General features: G+C 52.9%; 1 protein-coding gene across 1 annotated transcript in view; it reads right to left on the reverse strand.

The window, feature by feature from the left end:
* Positions 1–14,418, reverse strand: part of Sgsm1 (small G protein signaling modulator 1) — an 89,882-nt gene extending 75,464 nt beyond the window's left edge. Inside the window, exons 1-2 of the mRNA XM_045133090.1 lie at positions 14,371–14,418; positions 14,228–14,271 (exon numbers count right to left, since the gene is read on the reverse strand). Of these exons, the coding sequence (XP_044989025.1) occupies positions 14,228–14,271; positions 14,371–14,389 (63 nt within the window). The 5' untranslated portion in view covers positions 14,390–14,418. The remainder of the gene's footprint in view (positions 1–14,227; positions 14,272–14,370) is intronic.
* Positions 14,419–18,244: the final 3,826 nt, after the last annotated feature.

Consider the following 18,244-nt stretch of genomic DNA (forward strand, 5'->3'; position numbering starts at 1 on the left):
TCCCTTCTGGCTGAAACCTGTCCCTCCTCCTTCCCACACCCACAGCTCACTACTCACAGGTGCCTTTCTTCCTGCAGGACCCAGCCGGCCTGGGTGACTCCCACTGCCCGACCTCCCTGCCTGGTTTGTCCTCTCCCGCATCCCCACCGACTCTACCTTGGTCCCCAGCTCTGGGAAACTCACCCAGCTCTCCAGGGCCAAGATACAAGGTTCTTCTTCACTCCTCTGGAGCCCTCCATACCGAACGGAGGTGCCCGTGCCCTCTGCCAGGCTCCCATGGTGTTGGTTAGGAGCAGCCTCTGGAATCCAGCTTCCAGAACTCCAGCCTCAGTTCTCCCATGCATGGTCCCATCTCGGCCTTAGCTTCCCCACCAGTGAAATGGGTGGTGCTGGCGTCTGCCTCACGGGCTAAGAGGAGTAGTGGGGCCCTTCTCGTCTGACGGCTCTGTAGCTCCAGATCCAACCCCCACAGATTGAAAATACTGGGGAAAACTACCTCTGCGTGAACATGCACAGACCTTTTCTTGTCCCTGTTTGCTAATGGTACAGCAGGAGCCTGTTATCACACACACGTTGCATCAGGCGTCGGAGCCACTTGGAGATGATTTAAAATATTTTTTGTTTTTATTTTTATTTATTTGAAAGTGACAGAGAGAGAAAGAGGCAGGGGTGGGTGGGAATGGGAATGCCAGGGCCTCCAGCCACTGCAAACGAACTCCAGACGCGTGCGCCCCCTTGTGCATCTGGCTAACGTGGGTCCTGGGGAATCGAGCCTTGAACTGGTGTCCTTAGGCTTCACAGGCAAGCACTTAACTGCTAAGCCATCTCTCCAGCCCTCGGAGATGATTTAAAGCACATGCGGGTGGTATGCACAGGTTCTATGCAAACCCTTGTAGAGGAGAGACTCGAGCACCTGTGGATTTTGGTATCTCGGTGGGGGGGTGTCGGTGTCCTGGAAACAATCCTCCCACAATCCTAAGGTAACATGGTATGTTCAAAGCCTTTGACACAGTGGTTACTGGGTAGTAACCGCTGTCCACACTGTGGTAAGTAGTAACCACAAATGGTTGCCTTGTGCTGTGGGGTGGTGCTCAGGGGCATGGTGCCACCCAGTCCTCGTGATCGCCCAGTGAGATGGGCATGTCTCTATTTGACAGACATGAAGACCGAGGGCTGACTGGGTTATGCCATGGTATGCACACCACTTAGAAGAAGTGGAGGGTGGGGATGAAACCATGGACGATCCACTTCACACTGAGCCTGGCACATAGTAGTTTGGTTCATTGAGTCATTCATTCATTCATTCAACAGATAGCTACAGGTGCTCTCTACAAGCAGGACGAATGGACACACACACACACACACACACACACACACACACACACTCCAAAGATCCACAACAGCCATGCATTGATATTATTCCAAGGCTGTCTGCATGTGAGGAAACTAGGATTGAAATCAAGGCCTTCCTTGGGAAGGCCCAGGCTGTCTCGGGCAGGAATCTCAGCAGCACGGGACCACTGCATCCGCTTGCCAAGTCCCCCACTACAGTCACAGGCAATTCTGGTGTCTCAGAGTTCGGGCCTGCAGCCCCTGCCAGCTCCCACGTCTGACCTGGGCTAGTTTCCACAGCCCACCCGGCGCATACAGACTGCCCCAGGACTGTGCTGACGAAAGATGAATGACCCTCTTTCAACATCAGGTAGCAGGGCAGAGAATCCACTCTGTGAGGCTGCATGCTGGGTGGTGACAGCTACATGATGTTTGGGAAAAGGTGGGGGTGGTGTTGGTAGAGGAAAGATTAGAGGTTGCTGGAGTGGGGGTGGGGTGGCCGGGTGAATATAGGGAGGCGCCTGGCAGTGACGACACTGTGGTGTGCCAACAGTGGACACGTGCCAAGCACACTCCTCCAGGCTCAGCGAAGGCATAGTGCCAAGAGGGAAGCTTTGTGTAAGTCAGATGTGAGTGACGTCCATGCAGGCTCATTAAAGGTTACAAGTGAGAGCTACACGCGCGCACACACACACACACACACACACACACACACACACATGCATGCACGCACATGTGTGCATGCATGCGTACGCACATGAACAGGCGCGGGCAGCCCCCAGGAGGATGCTGACAAGCTGTGTGCACAATGGGGATGAGAATACGTGGGAAATCTCAGCACTTTCTGGCTCAGCTCGGCTGTAAACCTCAAACTGCTCTAAAAAGTAAAGCACTGGGCTGGAGAGATGGTTCAGCAGTTAAGATGCTTGCCTGCAAAGCCTAAGGACCTGGGTTTGATTCTCCAGGGCCCATGTAAGCCTAATGTACAAGGTGGCACATGCATCTGGAGTTCGTTTGCAATGGCTAGAGGTCCTGGCATGCCCATTCTCTCTGTGTCTGTCTGTCTGTCTCCCTCACTCTTCATCCCCTCTTTCTCTCTGTCTCAAATTCAAAAAAATTAAAAGTAAAGCATTAAGAAAAATGGGGCTGGAGAGATGGCTCAATGGTTAAGGCACTTGACTATAAAACCTAATGACCTGAGTTCAGTTCTCCAGTACCCACATAAAGTCAGATGCACAAAAGGGGTGCATGTGTCTGGAGTTTGTTTGCAATGACTGGCGGCCCTGGCACACCCATTCTCTCTATCTCTGTGTCTGTCTCTCTGCTTTTAAATAAGTAAATAAATAAAAATATTTAAAAGAAAAAAGAAAAGAATCTGGGCGTGGTGGCGCACACCTTTAATTCCAGCACTCGGGAGGCAGAGGTAGGAGGATTGCCATGAGTTTGAGGCCAGCCTGAAACTACGTAGTGAATTCCAGGTCAGCCTGGACTAGAGTGAGACCCTAGCTTGAAAACAAAACAAAACAAAAAAATAAAAAAAAGAAAAGAGGGCTGGAGGATGGCTTAGTGGTTAAGGCATTTGCCTGCAAAGCCAAAGGACCCAGGTTCAATTCCTCAGGACCCACATAAGCCAGATGCACAAAGTAGCGCATGTGTCTGGAGTTTGTTTACAGGGCTAGAGGCCCTTGTGTGCCCATTCTCTCCCACTCTCTCTCTCTCTGCCTCTTTCCCTGTCTCACAAATAAATAAATAAAACCTACTAAAAAAAGAAAACAAATGTGTTTTACCCTCTCTGCACCTAGGAGGATGAGGCAGGCGGCCCAGGCTTCGGGCAGGCAGGCTAAAAGGGTTCTTCCCTGAGCTCAGCAAGGCATGACCCACAGTGAGGGGGCCTCGGGCCTCTGCAGAGATCATTCCCTTCTGTGAGGCCCCTGCTGCTCCCTCATGCAGCGGGACACTCAGATCCATCATGACACTCAGATCCCTGGTCTCTTCGCTCCCCATCTCCCGGCTTTACCCAGGGGACTTAAGCTGCTTCCTGCCTCAGTGTTTTGCTCAGCCTTTCTCAGGTCTTCACGCAGCAGTTTCTCTGCGCTGTGACGCTATCTCCTCCCAGAGGTCACCTATCCCAGAAGGACACCTTGTTACCCCATCTCTATACATCCCCCCTTGCTATTTCCATATCTATTTCTGAGTTCTCCTCAGACTCCTGACCCTGGTTGCTCTAGACTGTGGGCTCCTTGGGGAGGGATGTAGCAGACAGCTTCAGGTTCACTGAGATGAACTTCCAGACCAGGCACAGTTATGGAGGAAGGGATATTTATTGAAGCTTACAGATCCAGGGGAAGTTCCATTACAGCAGAAGAAACTGGCCTGCCTTCACAGGACCAAGCAGAGAGAGAGAAGCACAAGCCAAAAGCCACACACTTCAGGAACTCCAGCTAGGCACACTTTGCCTATCTTTAGATTGAAATCTGAAACCCACCACCACACCTAAAGATCCACCCAGTGACATTGCCTCCAGGTGGCTGCAGAATGCAAACTACAAACAATAAAGAACTGAATATTTTGGGGCCATCTATTCAAACTACCACAAGGGACCTCACCTGGCTCCCGGGTTGAGACAAATCGGGGTCACTCACAGGCAGTTCCAGGAAGAGACCTGCCACCTCTCCCCTTCCTCCTTCCTGTTACTCCTGCTGGGTACAAATAAGGAAGACCAGGCCAGGAGGGTGTCCCACAGCCTGGATGGAAATGAGCTGGGGGAGGTGTGTATAGCGAGAGAACACTGGAAAATCCTTCCCCAGCTCCCTGACTGCACTAAATGAAGTGTTGGGGACCGTGGGGAGGCCGAGGCACCAGCTCAATATAAGAAGTAACCGCTGGGCATCTTTCCCTGAGGACCCGAGGATGAGCCAACCTGCCCTGACCATGGGCAGCAGTGTTCTGGGGCTGCAGGCCCTCCACAAGAAGTCACTTGTCGCCCGAGTGACATCAGCAGGTGAGATGGGGAGCTCCACTCCCAGAGAAAGGAGCTTCGTGCATCACATTCCCACCCACACCCTGGGGGCCTGCCAGCCTTGGGGTGGCTTCCCTGGCAGTGCCCATCCTAGGCTCCATATGCACAGCCGAGTGGAAGAGCAGGATGTGTAGATTCGAGAGAAAGACTCACTCTTCAAAGACTGCCTGAATTTGAGGGGCGCAGTCTGGATCACAGGAAAAGTAATGCCCAGAGGTTTGCTTACAACACAAAGATAAACCAGGAAGCGACTAAGTGCCCGTCCTGACATGGAAGGGAAGACAGCTCAATGTTCATCAAAGGGTGGGCTTCTGACCCACTATGTACTGTGTGTCCTGGGGCAAGTCACTTCACTCCTCTGTGCTTTCTTGTAGAACTTTCTGGAAGTGCTCTATATCTGTGCCATCCCGTATCATGTCACTAGTTATATGTGGCTGCTGAGCACTTCCACTGGAGGTGGTGTGATTAAGGAATGGTATTTTAGTTTTTTATTTCTTTAAAAACATTTTCACTTATTAGGCAGAGAGAGAATGGATGGAACATGCACACACTGGGCCCTCCTGCAAATAAATCCAGACAAATGCACCACTTTGTGTATCTAGCTTTTGAGGGTACTGGGGAACTGAACCCTAGCCAACAGGCTTTGCAAGCAAGGGCCTTTAACAGCTGAGCCATCTCCCCAGCCTAGAAACTGCATTTTGTATTTAAATTTGGGCTCAGTAGGTAGGGTGCTTGCCTCACACCCAGAAAGCCCAGGGTTCTAATCCCCAGTCCACATAAACTAGATATGGTGGCACATGGACAACTTTAATACCAACACTCGGGAGGTAGAGGCAGGAGGACCCTCATGAGTTCGAGGCCACTCTGAGACTACATAGTGAATTCTAGGTCAGCCTGGGCTAGAGTGAGAACCTACCTCAGAAAACAAAAAACAAAACCAAAACAAACAAAAAAGAGACACATTGCCATCAATACTTAGAGCTCTCAGCCTCACCAGGGTGCTGGGCACTCAGAGGCACGACAAGGTGCATCCCAGCAAGTGTGACCTTGTCAGGCAGAGCCCTATCTCCCAGGGGGCTGATGGGGAACCAGAGCTAGTGGCCCAGGATGGCGACACAGCCAGCCAAGACTGAGCCCTTCCAGCTTTTGTCCCTTTGAACCTTAGCAAACACCTGTTTCCATTCATTCTACAACAGCCTTGGAGCTACAGTGTTCCCCAGGCAAAGGAGAGAAAGAAAGACCTCGCTCTGGGAACATCTGCCAGGTCAGTGTGACCAGAGAGAGCAGCGGAGACTCTTGCCTGTGAGTCCCTCTTGCACTTGGCCACATGAGACATGCTCAGGACCTCCATGAACCCTGGCCAGCAGGGACAGTAGCTGAGCACAGTAAAAGGCCCTTTACATCTGACACGGACTATTCAAGGGAAGGGTCACAGCTCTCACCCAGGACTGAGTCCAGTCTAGCCTCTGCCCCACCCCAAACTCCTGGCCCCACTTAGAAGGACATATGAGTTGTTGGTTTCAACCTTGTTTTTTTTTAAAAAAAAAAGCACAGTGGGGCTGGAGAGATGGCTTCATGGTTAAGGCGCTTGCCTGAAAAACCTAAGGACCCAGGTTCGATTCCCCAGTACCCATGTAAAGCCAGATGCACACGGTGGCGTACGTGTCTGGAGTTCATTTGCAGTGGCTAGAGGCCCTGGTGCACCCATTCTCTCTCTCTCTCTCGCTCTCTCTGCCTCTTTCTCCAAAATAAATAAATAAAAGTAACAAATAGAAATAAAAAATAACAAAAAAGCAGCGTGGAGGTTGGAGCCAGACACTGAGCTGTACCAGGGACAATTTCCATGACCTTATAAATGTGATCTACAGGTTGGCTCAGCGGTTAAAGCGCTTGCCTGCAAAGCCAAAGGACCCAGGCTCGATTCTCCAGGTCCCATGTAAGCCAGATGCACATGGTGGCACATGCGTCTGGAGTTCATTTGCAGTGGCTGGAGGCCCTGGCGTGCCCATTCTCCCTCTCTCTGTGTCAAATAAATAAATAAATGATAAAATGAATCTTTAAAAAAATGTGACCGGCCAGCCCTCTCTGCCTCTGTAAGGACATCTGGAAGACGTTTCCTCTACCTCAGGGGGATCCCTGAAAGAGGGTTGCCACGGAAATGGTCAGTATATGCTATTTTAAAGAAAAAGAAAAGTACTCCACTTAAAAAAAGAAAAAAGGATTTCACTGGCCTGGCTTTAGCTGAGCCCTGCTTTCCCTTGCAGTGAAGACTCCCAGAACATCTTACCAGCTACTGAGTTTTAAACACCGACTTGGCAAATTCAGAGCCCAGAGGAAAGGGATTATTGACTCTCTCTGCAAGTGGCGCTAGCCAAGGTAGATGTGCTGAGGCCTATGGCCAGCTGTCCAGCCTCGATCAGGTGGAAAACACTAAGAGGGAGGCCGTGAAGGGGGAGGAGTCTGTGCGCGGACCAGCCACTCCCTGCCCACAGTGCTGGAGACGGAGGTGGAACAGGGCTCCGGTCAGCCAAGGCCGCCCCACGAGGGTGCGAAGACGCCCTGTCCCACCAGCATCACAAGAACACACTTCCAGGATCGCCTTTGAGGGGCCACAGCGGAAGGCTCAGGCTCAGCGGGATGGCACAGGCGACCCGAAAGGCGCCTGGACCGCAGGGAGCCAGAGTACCCAAGCCTGCCGCACACGCGCAAGTCGATCCAGAGCTCCCGGAAACTTTAAAGCAAAAAAATAAAATAAAATAAAATAAAAAAGACCAGGATGGGGCAGAAAGATGTCTTTGCATTGTTCACGAGGAGTCCTGCTCTCTGGGGGGGGGGGTCAGCACAAATATGCCACCCATAGGCAGATTTCAGTGATTTCTACAGGCACCAGGAGTTCTCAAATATCCCCAAACGGAAGTCTGGCATCCATCCAATGGCAGACATTTTGGGGGACCCTATTCTGTAGCAGGAGTTCAGTATGTGTGTGTGAGTGGTTCCCAGCTCAAGAACCCAAAACTCAGCAAAGACCAAGACCAGTATCTTTGCTTCCTCTGACTGGTCCCTCCTCTGCTCAAAGCGGCTGTCACCCCAAAGCCTTCTGTGGCCACAAAGCCTGCTGCCCACGGCGACCCTCCAGTTCTCCCCCTCCCCTTCCCCCGGCTCAATTCCACTCTGTCACTCTGCTCCAGCCTCAAGGGCCTCTCTGCTATTCTCTGCTCTCAACTGGAAGGCTGCGCAGGCTGTTGGCTCAGCCAGGGACAGTCTTCCTGCAGATGTGGACGCTGATCCCTCCCTCCTGTCTCTACCCAAAGGTTACCCCTGTCAGAGAGGCCATCCCTAAAACTGACCCACAGGCTCCATCTATTCGTGGGGGGGAGGGGGGAAGAAAGGAGAGATGGAGAAAAGGAAAGGGAGCCAGAGGAAACCTCCCTAGCATAGCTTTGAGCCTCCGCCCCCTTGTCCCTCATCAGTTGACAAGTTGTTGCGTAGGAAGGTTGTTTAGCAATTTCTTCTACATGAAAACATTTCATCCCGGAGGGGAGGGGTGCCCATTAACACTCAGGTAATAAATAGGGCTGAAGTCTCAGCTCTCTAAACTTACAATGCCACCAGCCACCTTCCTAAAGGTTACATAAAGGGCCAACAATGCCTGGGGTCTATCCCGCCAGCCCAGCCCCTGCAGGTTATGCAGTTTGCTCCAGAGGTGCGGCTTCTGGGAGGGTCACCTGCGCCGGGGTGGGCTTTGGGGTGAGGCAGCTGCCTTTGAGTCACCCATGCTCTTGTGGGCAATCCCTCACTCCCACTCAATAGGTACTAAACGCACTGGCTAACTAAAACTGGACTTCAATGCAATCTTGCTTTGGTTGGTCACACGCCCTGCATAGGGTGGACAGATAGATGTGTGTCTGCGTCTCCCTGGAGAAAGTTATGTGCAACCCACGTCCTCCTATAAAACTCCCTGCTGGCTGCTGGGCCAAGTTCAAATGCTGGGGAATGGCTATCACAGACACATCTGTCTTGTTTCTTCTTCAGAGAGACACATCTGCCCCAAGCCAGGCTTGCAGGGATGGCACACAGCTTGCAGCTAACAACTGCTACCCTCTGTAGGCCAGTGACACAGATCCTAGCAGAATGATGTGTGAATCCTGACCAATACGTGGACTGGTGGTGTGGCCTTATTGATACATCTGTCTTCATTCCTTGCATATTAAGTACAGAAGGTGACTGTTCTCTTGCTTCTCTACAGGCTGTTGTGAGGGGTGAAGGAGATTATTTTCTATGGGTCCTGGGTACAGTGCCTGGCAGGGAGGAACCCTCTACAACAGCTGCAGTCAGCCATGAAGACTGTCATCAAAATCACCCACTCTTCGACTGGAGAGATGGCTTAGTGGTTAAGGCATTTGCTTGCAAAGCCAAAGGACCCATGTAAAGCCAGATGCACAAGGTGGCGCATGTGTCTAGAGTTTGTTTGCAGGGCCTAGAGGCCCTGGTGTGCCCCTTCTCTATCGGCCTCTTTCTCTCTCTCTCAAATAAATAAAAAATACATATATTTTTAAAAAAGTATAACTCTTGCTTGGGCCAGAGCTTGTGAATTGGGTGAGCGCAGAGGTGTCCCGGGCAAGTCTGTCTGGGATGAGGCACATAAATCGACAGGACCATATGCTGCTACCTATGCTGCGCCTTAGGACCCCACTACACTCACTAAACGATTTAAAAGAAGTGAGACCAAGTCGTCCAAGAACAGGAGGAACTCAATGGGCTCGCTGGAGGAGAGTGGCAGTGGGCACACGGTCTTCAGTCTGGTAAAAGTGGGGTTCCAACCTGAGGGGACAGATTCAATGCCACAAGTCAAGAATTGTACACCTGATTTGTGGGATGGGCCCCGATCATAACACGGGCGCATTAAAGTACTGGACAGAATTGTGCGCAGGCTCTGGGCATACACTGCCTATGAGGCATGAATGAATTCCCACATAGAATGTGTCCCATACCTGGGACAGCTCATTATGTGCAGGCAGATGTCCCCAAATCTGGGGAAAACAATCTAATCATGTCCACTCCCAACCATTAAGGGACGTGTTACTGTCCTCAACACGATCTGGCAGTGCTGACCACTGTGGTAGTGGAGGTGGTGGTGAGGATGGGAGGTGGCGGGCTGAGGGGAGGGATGCCTTGTGCTTTGCAGGATGTCAAACAGCATCTCTGTTGTTTTTTCCCCCCACAGAGGCTAGTAACATACCCACCTGTGACAACCAGAATGGATGTTCCCTGGGGTAGAGATTCCAGATTCAATAACAATACTTATATTAAAAACTTCTTTGTGGGCTGGAGGACTGGCTCAGTTTTTAAAGGTACTTGCTAGCCAAGCCTGACGGCCAGCGTTCGAACCCCCAGCATCCACGTAAACCCAGATGCACAAAGGGTGCGTGCATGTAGATTTCATTTGCAGGGACAAAGAGGCCCTGGCACACCCGTTTCCTCTCTTTTTCTCTCCTCGCAAATAAAAAAATAAATAAGCAAAAGTATAAAATATATTTGTTCTCTGGTTGCAATTCAAATTTCATGCTGGCAACCTATGTATTAACTGACAATACAATTAGGAGGTGGCAAAACTATTCCTCTGGACTGGAGAGATGGCTTAGTAGTCATAGCACTTGTCTTCAAAGTCTCAGGACCCAGCTTTGATTCCCCAGGACCCACATAAGCCAGATGCATAAGGTGACGCATGTGTCTGGAGTTTGTTTGCAGTGGCCAGAGGTCCTGGTGTGCCCATTCTCTCTCTCTTACATAAATAAATAAAATGTTTAAATGAAAACTGTCCCCCAGTCCTTCAAAAGAATGCTTAGGCTAGAGTGAATCCTGAAGTCTCCATGGGAACGTCAGGTCCCTCATTTTCCTCTGGCCTTCTTAGCCTGTCTGCCCTTCCTCTCCCACCCCATCTCCTCCTCCTTCGGGGCTGCGTGGCTGGCTCCGCAGATGCCCTCGCTTCCTCTGCTTGGCAGCCCTGCGCAGACAGACCTTGCCCATACTCGCTGCACGGAGCTCGGAGCTCGCTGCAGCATCCCCGGCGGGCGCTGTCTCATCTCTCTCCCTGCCTCCTTCCCGGGGTCTCATCTGCCGCCCACCAGCTCCTGCTTTCTCCTTCGCCCATTAAAACGCCTTCTGGGGCCCAGCCAGACGCAGGAAAACAAGCAGTTAGTCACTTTGCTTCCGCTATCAACCCGCGTCGTGTGGCTGGGTTCCTTTTAATGGCCGTCACCATGGCAACGGGAAGCCAGTCCCTGTTCGCTCTGGGAACCAAAACAAAATTAAGGGGAGGGCAAGGGAGCCAGGAAGGAGCCAGCGCAGGGCTGGTTAGACTTAGCTCGAGGAATCATGTGGAGGCCACTCTGTCTCCCGCTTTCCTTTTTGATGGTCCTGGGTGGGAGAAGGGAGTGGGGACCCAGCCCCAGGGAGCTTGGGTGAATATGGAGGCTTTATCCTGCCTGGTGAGTCATTTTTATCCCAGTTATGAGTAAACGAACTCCCAGGTTCTGGGAAAGGTAAAGAAAGACAGGAGCTTCTGCATCGTCTTGCGCACCCATTCTGTGGTATCTGTGTGCTCTCAATGTCATCCTCTTGCTTTTAGGGGGGACGACCTTGTGCTCTGGCTGCTCTGCATCCCGCAGGTTCGCTTTTCCCTCTGCCACTGGGGCCTTTGTGCCTTCAAGTTCAGCAGCTCCTTCCAACTAGAGCCTTCTGCATATCTCGTCCCCTTGGCCTTCTGCACTCCCCCACCATCAATCCCTTTGTCCCTCATCTTCCAGCCCTTCAATGTCACATGCTCAGGGGAGCCCCCAGCACCCCCTTCCAGGCCCCTGCAAAAACTTTCAGGTGTCTTGTTTCTTTGTCCCCCCCACACACACCCAGCAACGCTGAGGATGGAACCCAGGGCCTTATGGAATGTCAAGCAAGCATTCTATAACTGAGCCTCACCCCCAGCCCCTATTTTATGTTTGCTAAGGTCCTTCCCTTCACACTTCCTGTAACTACTCTCACTCATGGGTCTTCTGGAGTCCCTGTCCTCCAGCAGCAATGTTGTCCCACCTCAGGAAGACAGGGATGCCCACCCAAGTCCTGCCCAGCGCTGGGCCTGACTCAGTCAGCGCCTCTGGGACTCGACCTCAGCTCTGGTTGAGTCCAGGGCTCCTTCCTGACCCTCCTGATGGATGCTGGGTCCCAGGAGCACTCCAGTCTAGTGCTGCATAGAGCTCTCAACACCTTGGCCTCTGGGGGGCCCTGGAGGGAAAAGGGAGGCTCTGACTAGGCTCGCAGAACTGTCGGGTGGAATATGAAGGCCAGCTGTCACCTCTTCCTGAGAGAAGGGGGCCTCTCCAACAGGCAGGGGTGTGATTCCTTTGAGCCAAGAGGATGGGAGCAGAAAAGACCTGACTCTATGCTTGCATTTCTAGCAAATTCCTTCTTATTCCTCTAAATCTGGGCTCACTGACACTGGTGGAGTGGCCCATCCTCAGAGAGGTGGGAAGTGGGTACACGAATCAACAGAGAAAGATGTCTAACTTGGAAAGCAGACGTGTTGCTAAGGCCTGTTTAACAGAGAACGCAAAGATGGCAGACCAACACCTGTTCCCCTGCAGTGCATCTCTGTCCTTGAAAGATGTCTTCCTGCCTCTGGCCAGACTTTTTCTCAGCATCACGATGGGTACCCAACCCCAACATACACAACGTTGTAGCACTGTAGGTGTGGGTGGGTAGGTGGGTGCTATGGGGGAAGGCAAGAGCTTGGCTCGGATGTCACACAGTTGGGTATGTCCTCACTCTGCCCCTTCTTGGCAGGGTACTGTTAGACAAGCCACTCTCCCACTGGGAATCTGTTTCCTTGTCTGTAGGATGGACACACCCCCCACTGACCTTATACAGTTACCATGGACATGGGACACGGTGCGCAGAAACCTCCAGTGGGAAGCTCAGATATCTGCCTCACTTAGTGAAGCATTTCAAAACAATCACCAGTTCACGCCCGCGAATCTAGCCTTCCGAATCCAGATTTGGAGTCCAGCCGATTTGCCCAGCCTAGCGAGGTATTGCACTGTCCACCTCTGGCACCAAGCATGGTCGCAAGGAGGTCCCTCCAACTGGGAGGAAGCCTCAGGCTTGAGCCAGGCAGGCTTGTGTCTTGCTCCAAAGCTGGCTGTCCCCAAGAACAAGGCTCTGTCACCACAGAGCCAGGAGGATCATGGCATCCCCCGCAACCTCTCCAGTGGCCCGAGCTAGACTGACAAGGGCAGGACGTGGGACATGGGGACTGATGTACTCCATGGGGAAACTGAGTCCTAGCAAGGGGAAGTGATTAGCGCAGGGCCCCAGGGACAGAGCTAGGACCAGGACCTCTGTTGAGCTGTCCCTGGAGGCCTTGCTGATCCTCTGTCCTGCCCACAGCTGCCCCGTTGATCTAACCAACTGTTTCCTTAAACTCAGGACCCACCTCAGCTTCAGCAGCCAGGAGCACCGATTCCATCCAGGTCTGCTTACACAAACAACAAACAAACAGCAACCCAGCGGGTTTTTCAAATGAAGGCTCTGGAGGGGGTGATCCATGCCTGGCCCTCTCTTGAAAGTAGGGAGAATGTTCCTGGTTTATGGGTTACGATTTAAAGAGGGTTTGTGCATGGATTCTCAAAGAAGAGGTAAGGCCGAAAACTTCGGGGCCTTCCTGAGGAGTTCCCGATATCTCACATGTCACCTGATTTGAAAACTTAGAAAGTGCCACCAACTGGATCAGTCTTTAAACAGAAAGGAGCATGTCACACACCCAGACACACCCACGCTCCCTGGGAGAGGCGGGCGTGGCAGTCACAGGTCCCAGCCTCCAGGCTGCCCACGTGGCTGTCTGCCACCCAGCAGGAAGGGGTTCCTTGGTGACACTCAGTGCTGCCACCGCATGCTGCCCCCCACCACACATACACATTCCCAGGAAGCCAGGCATAGGCACCAGCCCGACCTATAAGGTCCACAGTCCTGCAAGGCCTTGGGATGAGATGCAAATGTGGGTTAGAAATGGGGGTCCCAGGCTGAGGGATGGGGTGCAGGAGAGCGCGGGGCGGGCAATACACACACACACACGCACACACACACATCTATCTCTTACTCATTTACACATACGCATGATCACACAAACACCTACAGACCATGCCTACGTGAGCGTGTGTACACATGACACATAGACTGCATTTGTATATCCGAGCAGATGCCCATGCACGTCCCTGTCCACATACGCACGAACACATGTCCTGCTCACACATGCGCCTATGCGCACCTATGCACGTAGTCCAAGCACTTAAATGCCACCCCAGGCCCCGGGGGCCCTTTAGACTCTCATGGCCCTGGCAGTGAACCCTAAATCAAGACTGGGTTCTTCTTCCCGCTGGCTTTGGGGCCAGTTGAGGCAGGGGCCAGTGAAGCCAGTCTCCTTCCCAGCCTCCAGGGCAGTGGGGACAGGACCAGTATAGCCACCTCAGGCTCTCAGGGATGGGGTACCCCTGGCTCCTGGGGGGAGTGGCTCCAAGGACTGAGAATTTGAGGTGGAGGAGGACGGCTTTATGTGTCCATATTGAATGCGTCCCCATTCCCAGAAGCCAGGTCTTTCTGGGAGAGCCCCTTTCAGCGCGGCCACCAGGACCCTGACTGCATCCCCGCCCCCACTTTTTAAGACTCTTGAGACCCGCCCACCTGCTCCTCTAGAAGAAGGGTCCCATCCAGTCACCCCGGGTTCCCCACACCTGGGCCCCCCCCCCCATACTTATCCTGCAGCCCCTCACCGCCCCGGCCCTGCGGGAGTCACTGTTCATGCTGGAGCCCCGGGGGCGGCCGTCCTACCTCCTTCTTCACGGTGCGCAGCAGCCTCTGCCGCGTGTCGGCCTCTGCGGGACGAGCGGGGGGACAAGCGGGTCAGGGGCGCGGGGGCCGCGGGGGAGTGGGGGGCAGCCGCCCTCCCGCCGCCCCGCGCGCCCGCCCCTTACCCGCGGGGACCGAAGCCATGGCTCTCGCCGCGTCCGCCCGTGCGTGCGTCCCCGGTGGCGGCCACCGGCTCCCGGGCTGTGCGCGCGCCGTGCTGCAGCCGCGCGGGGCGGGGACCGGCGACGACGTCAGGACCCGGCGCCACCCCCGCCCTCCCGTGCCACCGCGCCCTCTGCAGGACGGCGTCCTCCCGGGCCTGCCGCAGGCCCGCCGGGTGGGCGCAGGGGTGGTGCCAAGGCACGAAGTGTGGGGGCAGGGGTGCTTGGTGACCCGCAGGTCATCCCAGCACTTGGGAGGCTGAGACTGGGGGGGGGGGGGACAGGGGTAGATGGGGAGTCCCAGACTAAGCTGGGCCTGTCTGTTATAAAAATGGCTTGAGGGAGGGATGGCTGGTTCGCCAGGCTAGCTTGTCCAAGCTTCCAGAGAATTCTTCCGTTTCGGTCTCCTTTCTCAGCTGCAGGCAGTCTGGGATGACGGCAGCCCACCCCAGCTTCTGCTTTTCCACGGAGTCTGGGGATCTGAACTCAGACACTCAGGCTAGTGTTGAAAGTGTTTTATCCACTGAGCCATTTCCCCAACCCTGTTGTTGTTATTATTTTAATTTTATTTATTTATTTATTTGACAGAGAAAGAGGGAGGAAGAGAGAGAGAGAGAGAGTGGGCGCGCCAGGGCTTCCAGCCACTGCAAACGACCTCCAGACGCGTGAGCCCCCTTGTGCATCTGGCTAACGTGGGTCCGGGGAAATCGAACCTGGGTCCTTTGGCTTTGCAGGCAAACGCCTTAACCGCTAAGCCATCTCTCCATCCCTGTTGTTGTTTTTGCCGATATATACCGATTCTCATCCAGAAGATGCCAGGCTTGAGTGGCTCCCTCCCCTGCTGTAGGTACTGGGGAGTCTGTCCTCCCAGGTGTCTGTTTCCATAGGAAGCACCTGTCACCCAAGCTCTCCAGAGCTGGGAAGGACAAAGACTGGTCACTCAGATCTCTCACCAGCCACCTCCCACTCCTCAGCTGTGGAGGGCCACCAGGAAGGCAAGTCCAGACAGCAGCTTTTCATTGAGCCCCCTGCCGTGTGCCAGGACACCGCCCGAGATGTTGAAGTGAATGAAGCGAACTAGACAGGCGGATCGCCCGGCGCCGAGAGGTTATGCAACGCAACGCACGAGCAAACGACAGCACGTTGGAAGGTTCTGGAGAAGAATAAAGTGGGCAGAGAGCGGGCACAGATGAGTGGGGCTGATGTGTGAGATGGGGTGGCTGGTTGAAGTTTGCTCATTGAGAAAGAGGAAAAGGAGGAGGTGAAGGGTGGGTGGGGAGCGAGAGCAGCTGAGGTATGGACCAGCAAGAGCAAAGGCCCTGGGGTAGGCCTGCACTCACCAACGGAGACAGACAGCAAGGAAGCCGTGGGGACTGAGGACCAGAGCAAACTGGACAACAGTACAATGTGGGCCAAGACCATATGGGGGCCGCTATTCTCTGTTTTCCAGTGGCAGAGATCTTTGACTGAAAACCACAGAAGCCAACTTTGGCTCTTTTAGGGGAAAGGGAAATTTACTGGGAAGATAATACTGGTCTGTAGAGCTCACGGGAGCCTGGAGCTCTGGGAAGTGGGAGACAGACAAGACAGTTCCAGAGGCCATAATGAGGACCTTGCACACACCACTCGGGCAAGGATGGTTTGGAGAGTGTGCCGGGATTCTAGTGAGCAGAGCGCTGTCTGTTTAAGGCTCTCCTCCTGGGAAAAGAGCATGCTGGTGGCCTGAGTCTGGGTGCACACCATCCCCCCCATATGTGGTGTGGGACTCCTTCCCAACATGGAGCTGGGGTGCGCACCATCCCCTCCCCCAGCCCTCTTGTGTGTGTGGTATGGGTCTCAGTCCGATGCTTTTCCTCACTAGCTCCAGTGGGATGTGCTGGGTTCCTCCACGGGACTAGACAATGGGAAATGGTGCTTGAAGAAAAATATCTACAACTGAGGACCTACTGTGTGCTGGGCACTGTGCTCAAGTCTGGAGGTCTTGGTTGCATAAATAAATGTATCGAACCCCCGCCCTGTGACGCATCATTTTTCTATCTGCAGTTGATTGAATCGACAGATGTGCAGCCTTATTACTAAGTTTTACACACCAGCCTCTGAGGATGTGGCTGAGGGAGATGGAGATGGGGCAGCGTTGGTGTAAGCACCACAGGAGAGGAGTGGGGAAGAGGATATGCTTAGTGGCATTATTTATTTAGTTAATTATGAGAGAGAGATGGGGGGAGGGAGAATGCATTCAATAGTTTATGCACTGGCTTATGGGGGTCCTGGGGAATCAATCTTGGGTCCTTTGGCTTTGCAGGCAAGCACCTGAACCGCTAAGCCATCTCTCCATTCCCTTAGTGGCTTTTAAAAATTGTTTATTTGGGCTGGAGAGATGGCTTAGCGGTTAAGCGCTTGCCTATGAAGCCTAAGGACCCCGGTTCGAGGCTCGGTTCCCCAGGTCTCACGTTAGCCAGATGCACAAGGGGGCGCACGTGTCTGGAGTTTGTTTGGAGAGGCTGGAAGCCCTGGCATGCCCATTCTCTCTCTCTCCCTCTATCTGTCTTTCTCTCTGTGTCTGTCGCTCTCAAATTAAAAAAAAAAATTTCATTAAAAATTGTTTATTTAAGCACGCGTGCATGCGTGCGTGCATGCGTGCGTGTATGTGTGTGTATTGGTGGGGTACCCGGGCCTCTTGTCACTGCAGGTGAACACCTGATGCTGGCACCACTTTTTCTATCTGGCTTTACACTGGTGGCTTGGAAATTGAACCTGGCTCAGTAGGCTTTGCCAGAAAGTACCTTTAACCTCTGAGCCATCTTCCCAAAATCCCCTTTCTGATCTCTTTTTTTCTTAAATTTTTAAATTTTTTTTTTGTTTTTGTTTTTCGAGGTAGGGTTTCCCCCTAGCTCAGGCTGACCTAGAATTCACTATGTAGCCTCAGGGTGGCCTTGAACTCACAGCGATCCTCCTACCTCTGCCTTCCGAGTGCTGGGATTAATGGTGTGCACCACCATGCGCAACTCTTGTTTTTATTTTTTAAAAATATGTTATTCATTTGCAAGAAGAGACAGAGAGAAAGAGAGAGCGAGAGAGAGAAAAAGAGAAAGAATACGGATACACCATGGTGTCTAGCTGCCACACACAAACTGCAGATGCATGCACCACTTTGTGCATATGGCTTTATGTGGGTACCTGGGAATCAAACGCAGGTCCTTAGGCTTGGCAGGCAGGTGCCCTACCCACTGAGCCATCTGTCCAGCTCAGAATTTTATGGATCCCAGCACTGTGGGTATTTTGCATTCCTTGCTTGGCTGGTCACAGTCACCAGGGACTCAGATTCTTCCTCTCTTGTGCCCCCCATTCATGGCTGTGGTCTGATGGCTTGTGATTTCACTACTGCCACAATACAGGTGCTCATTCCCTGTGTCCGAGCAGAAAAAAAGGGGCGGTGCTGGGTGTATCTGCCTCCTTTTTGTGTCTCATTGGCCTGCCTAAGTTACATGGTCCCTGTTACATCAGGGGACAATCGGGTTCATGTGAAAGGAGAACGAGATCGTCTGGGTTAGATTTAATCAGTCATGGTCCTGCAAGGGGGAGCGAGCCAGCTCTCACACACAAATGAAAGAGTTGGGGCCATACAGAGACCTCATGTCATGGCGGGCACTTCATCCATGAGCGCTGATTCTCATGGGGGTCTTGCTAGTGATGGGTGGGGGGCCAGGCATTGCCCACGTTCCTAGTCGATGGTGAGTTGAAGGTATGTGGGCTTTCTCTATGGGGACTTCTAGGTATGGCAGCAAACCTTTTCTTTAAGATTTATTTTTATTTATTAGAGACAGAGAGGGAGAGAGAG

The sequence above is a fragment of the Jaculus jaculus genome, chromosome 13, assembly GCF_020740685.1.
Source record: "Jaculus jaculus isolate mJacJac1 chromosome 13, mJacJac1.mat.Y.cur, whole genome shotgun sequence".
In the NCBI taxonomy this organism is placed as follows: Eukaryota; Metazoa; Chordata; class Mammalia; order Rodentia; family Dipodidae; genus Jaculus; species Jaculus jaculus.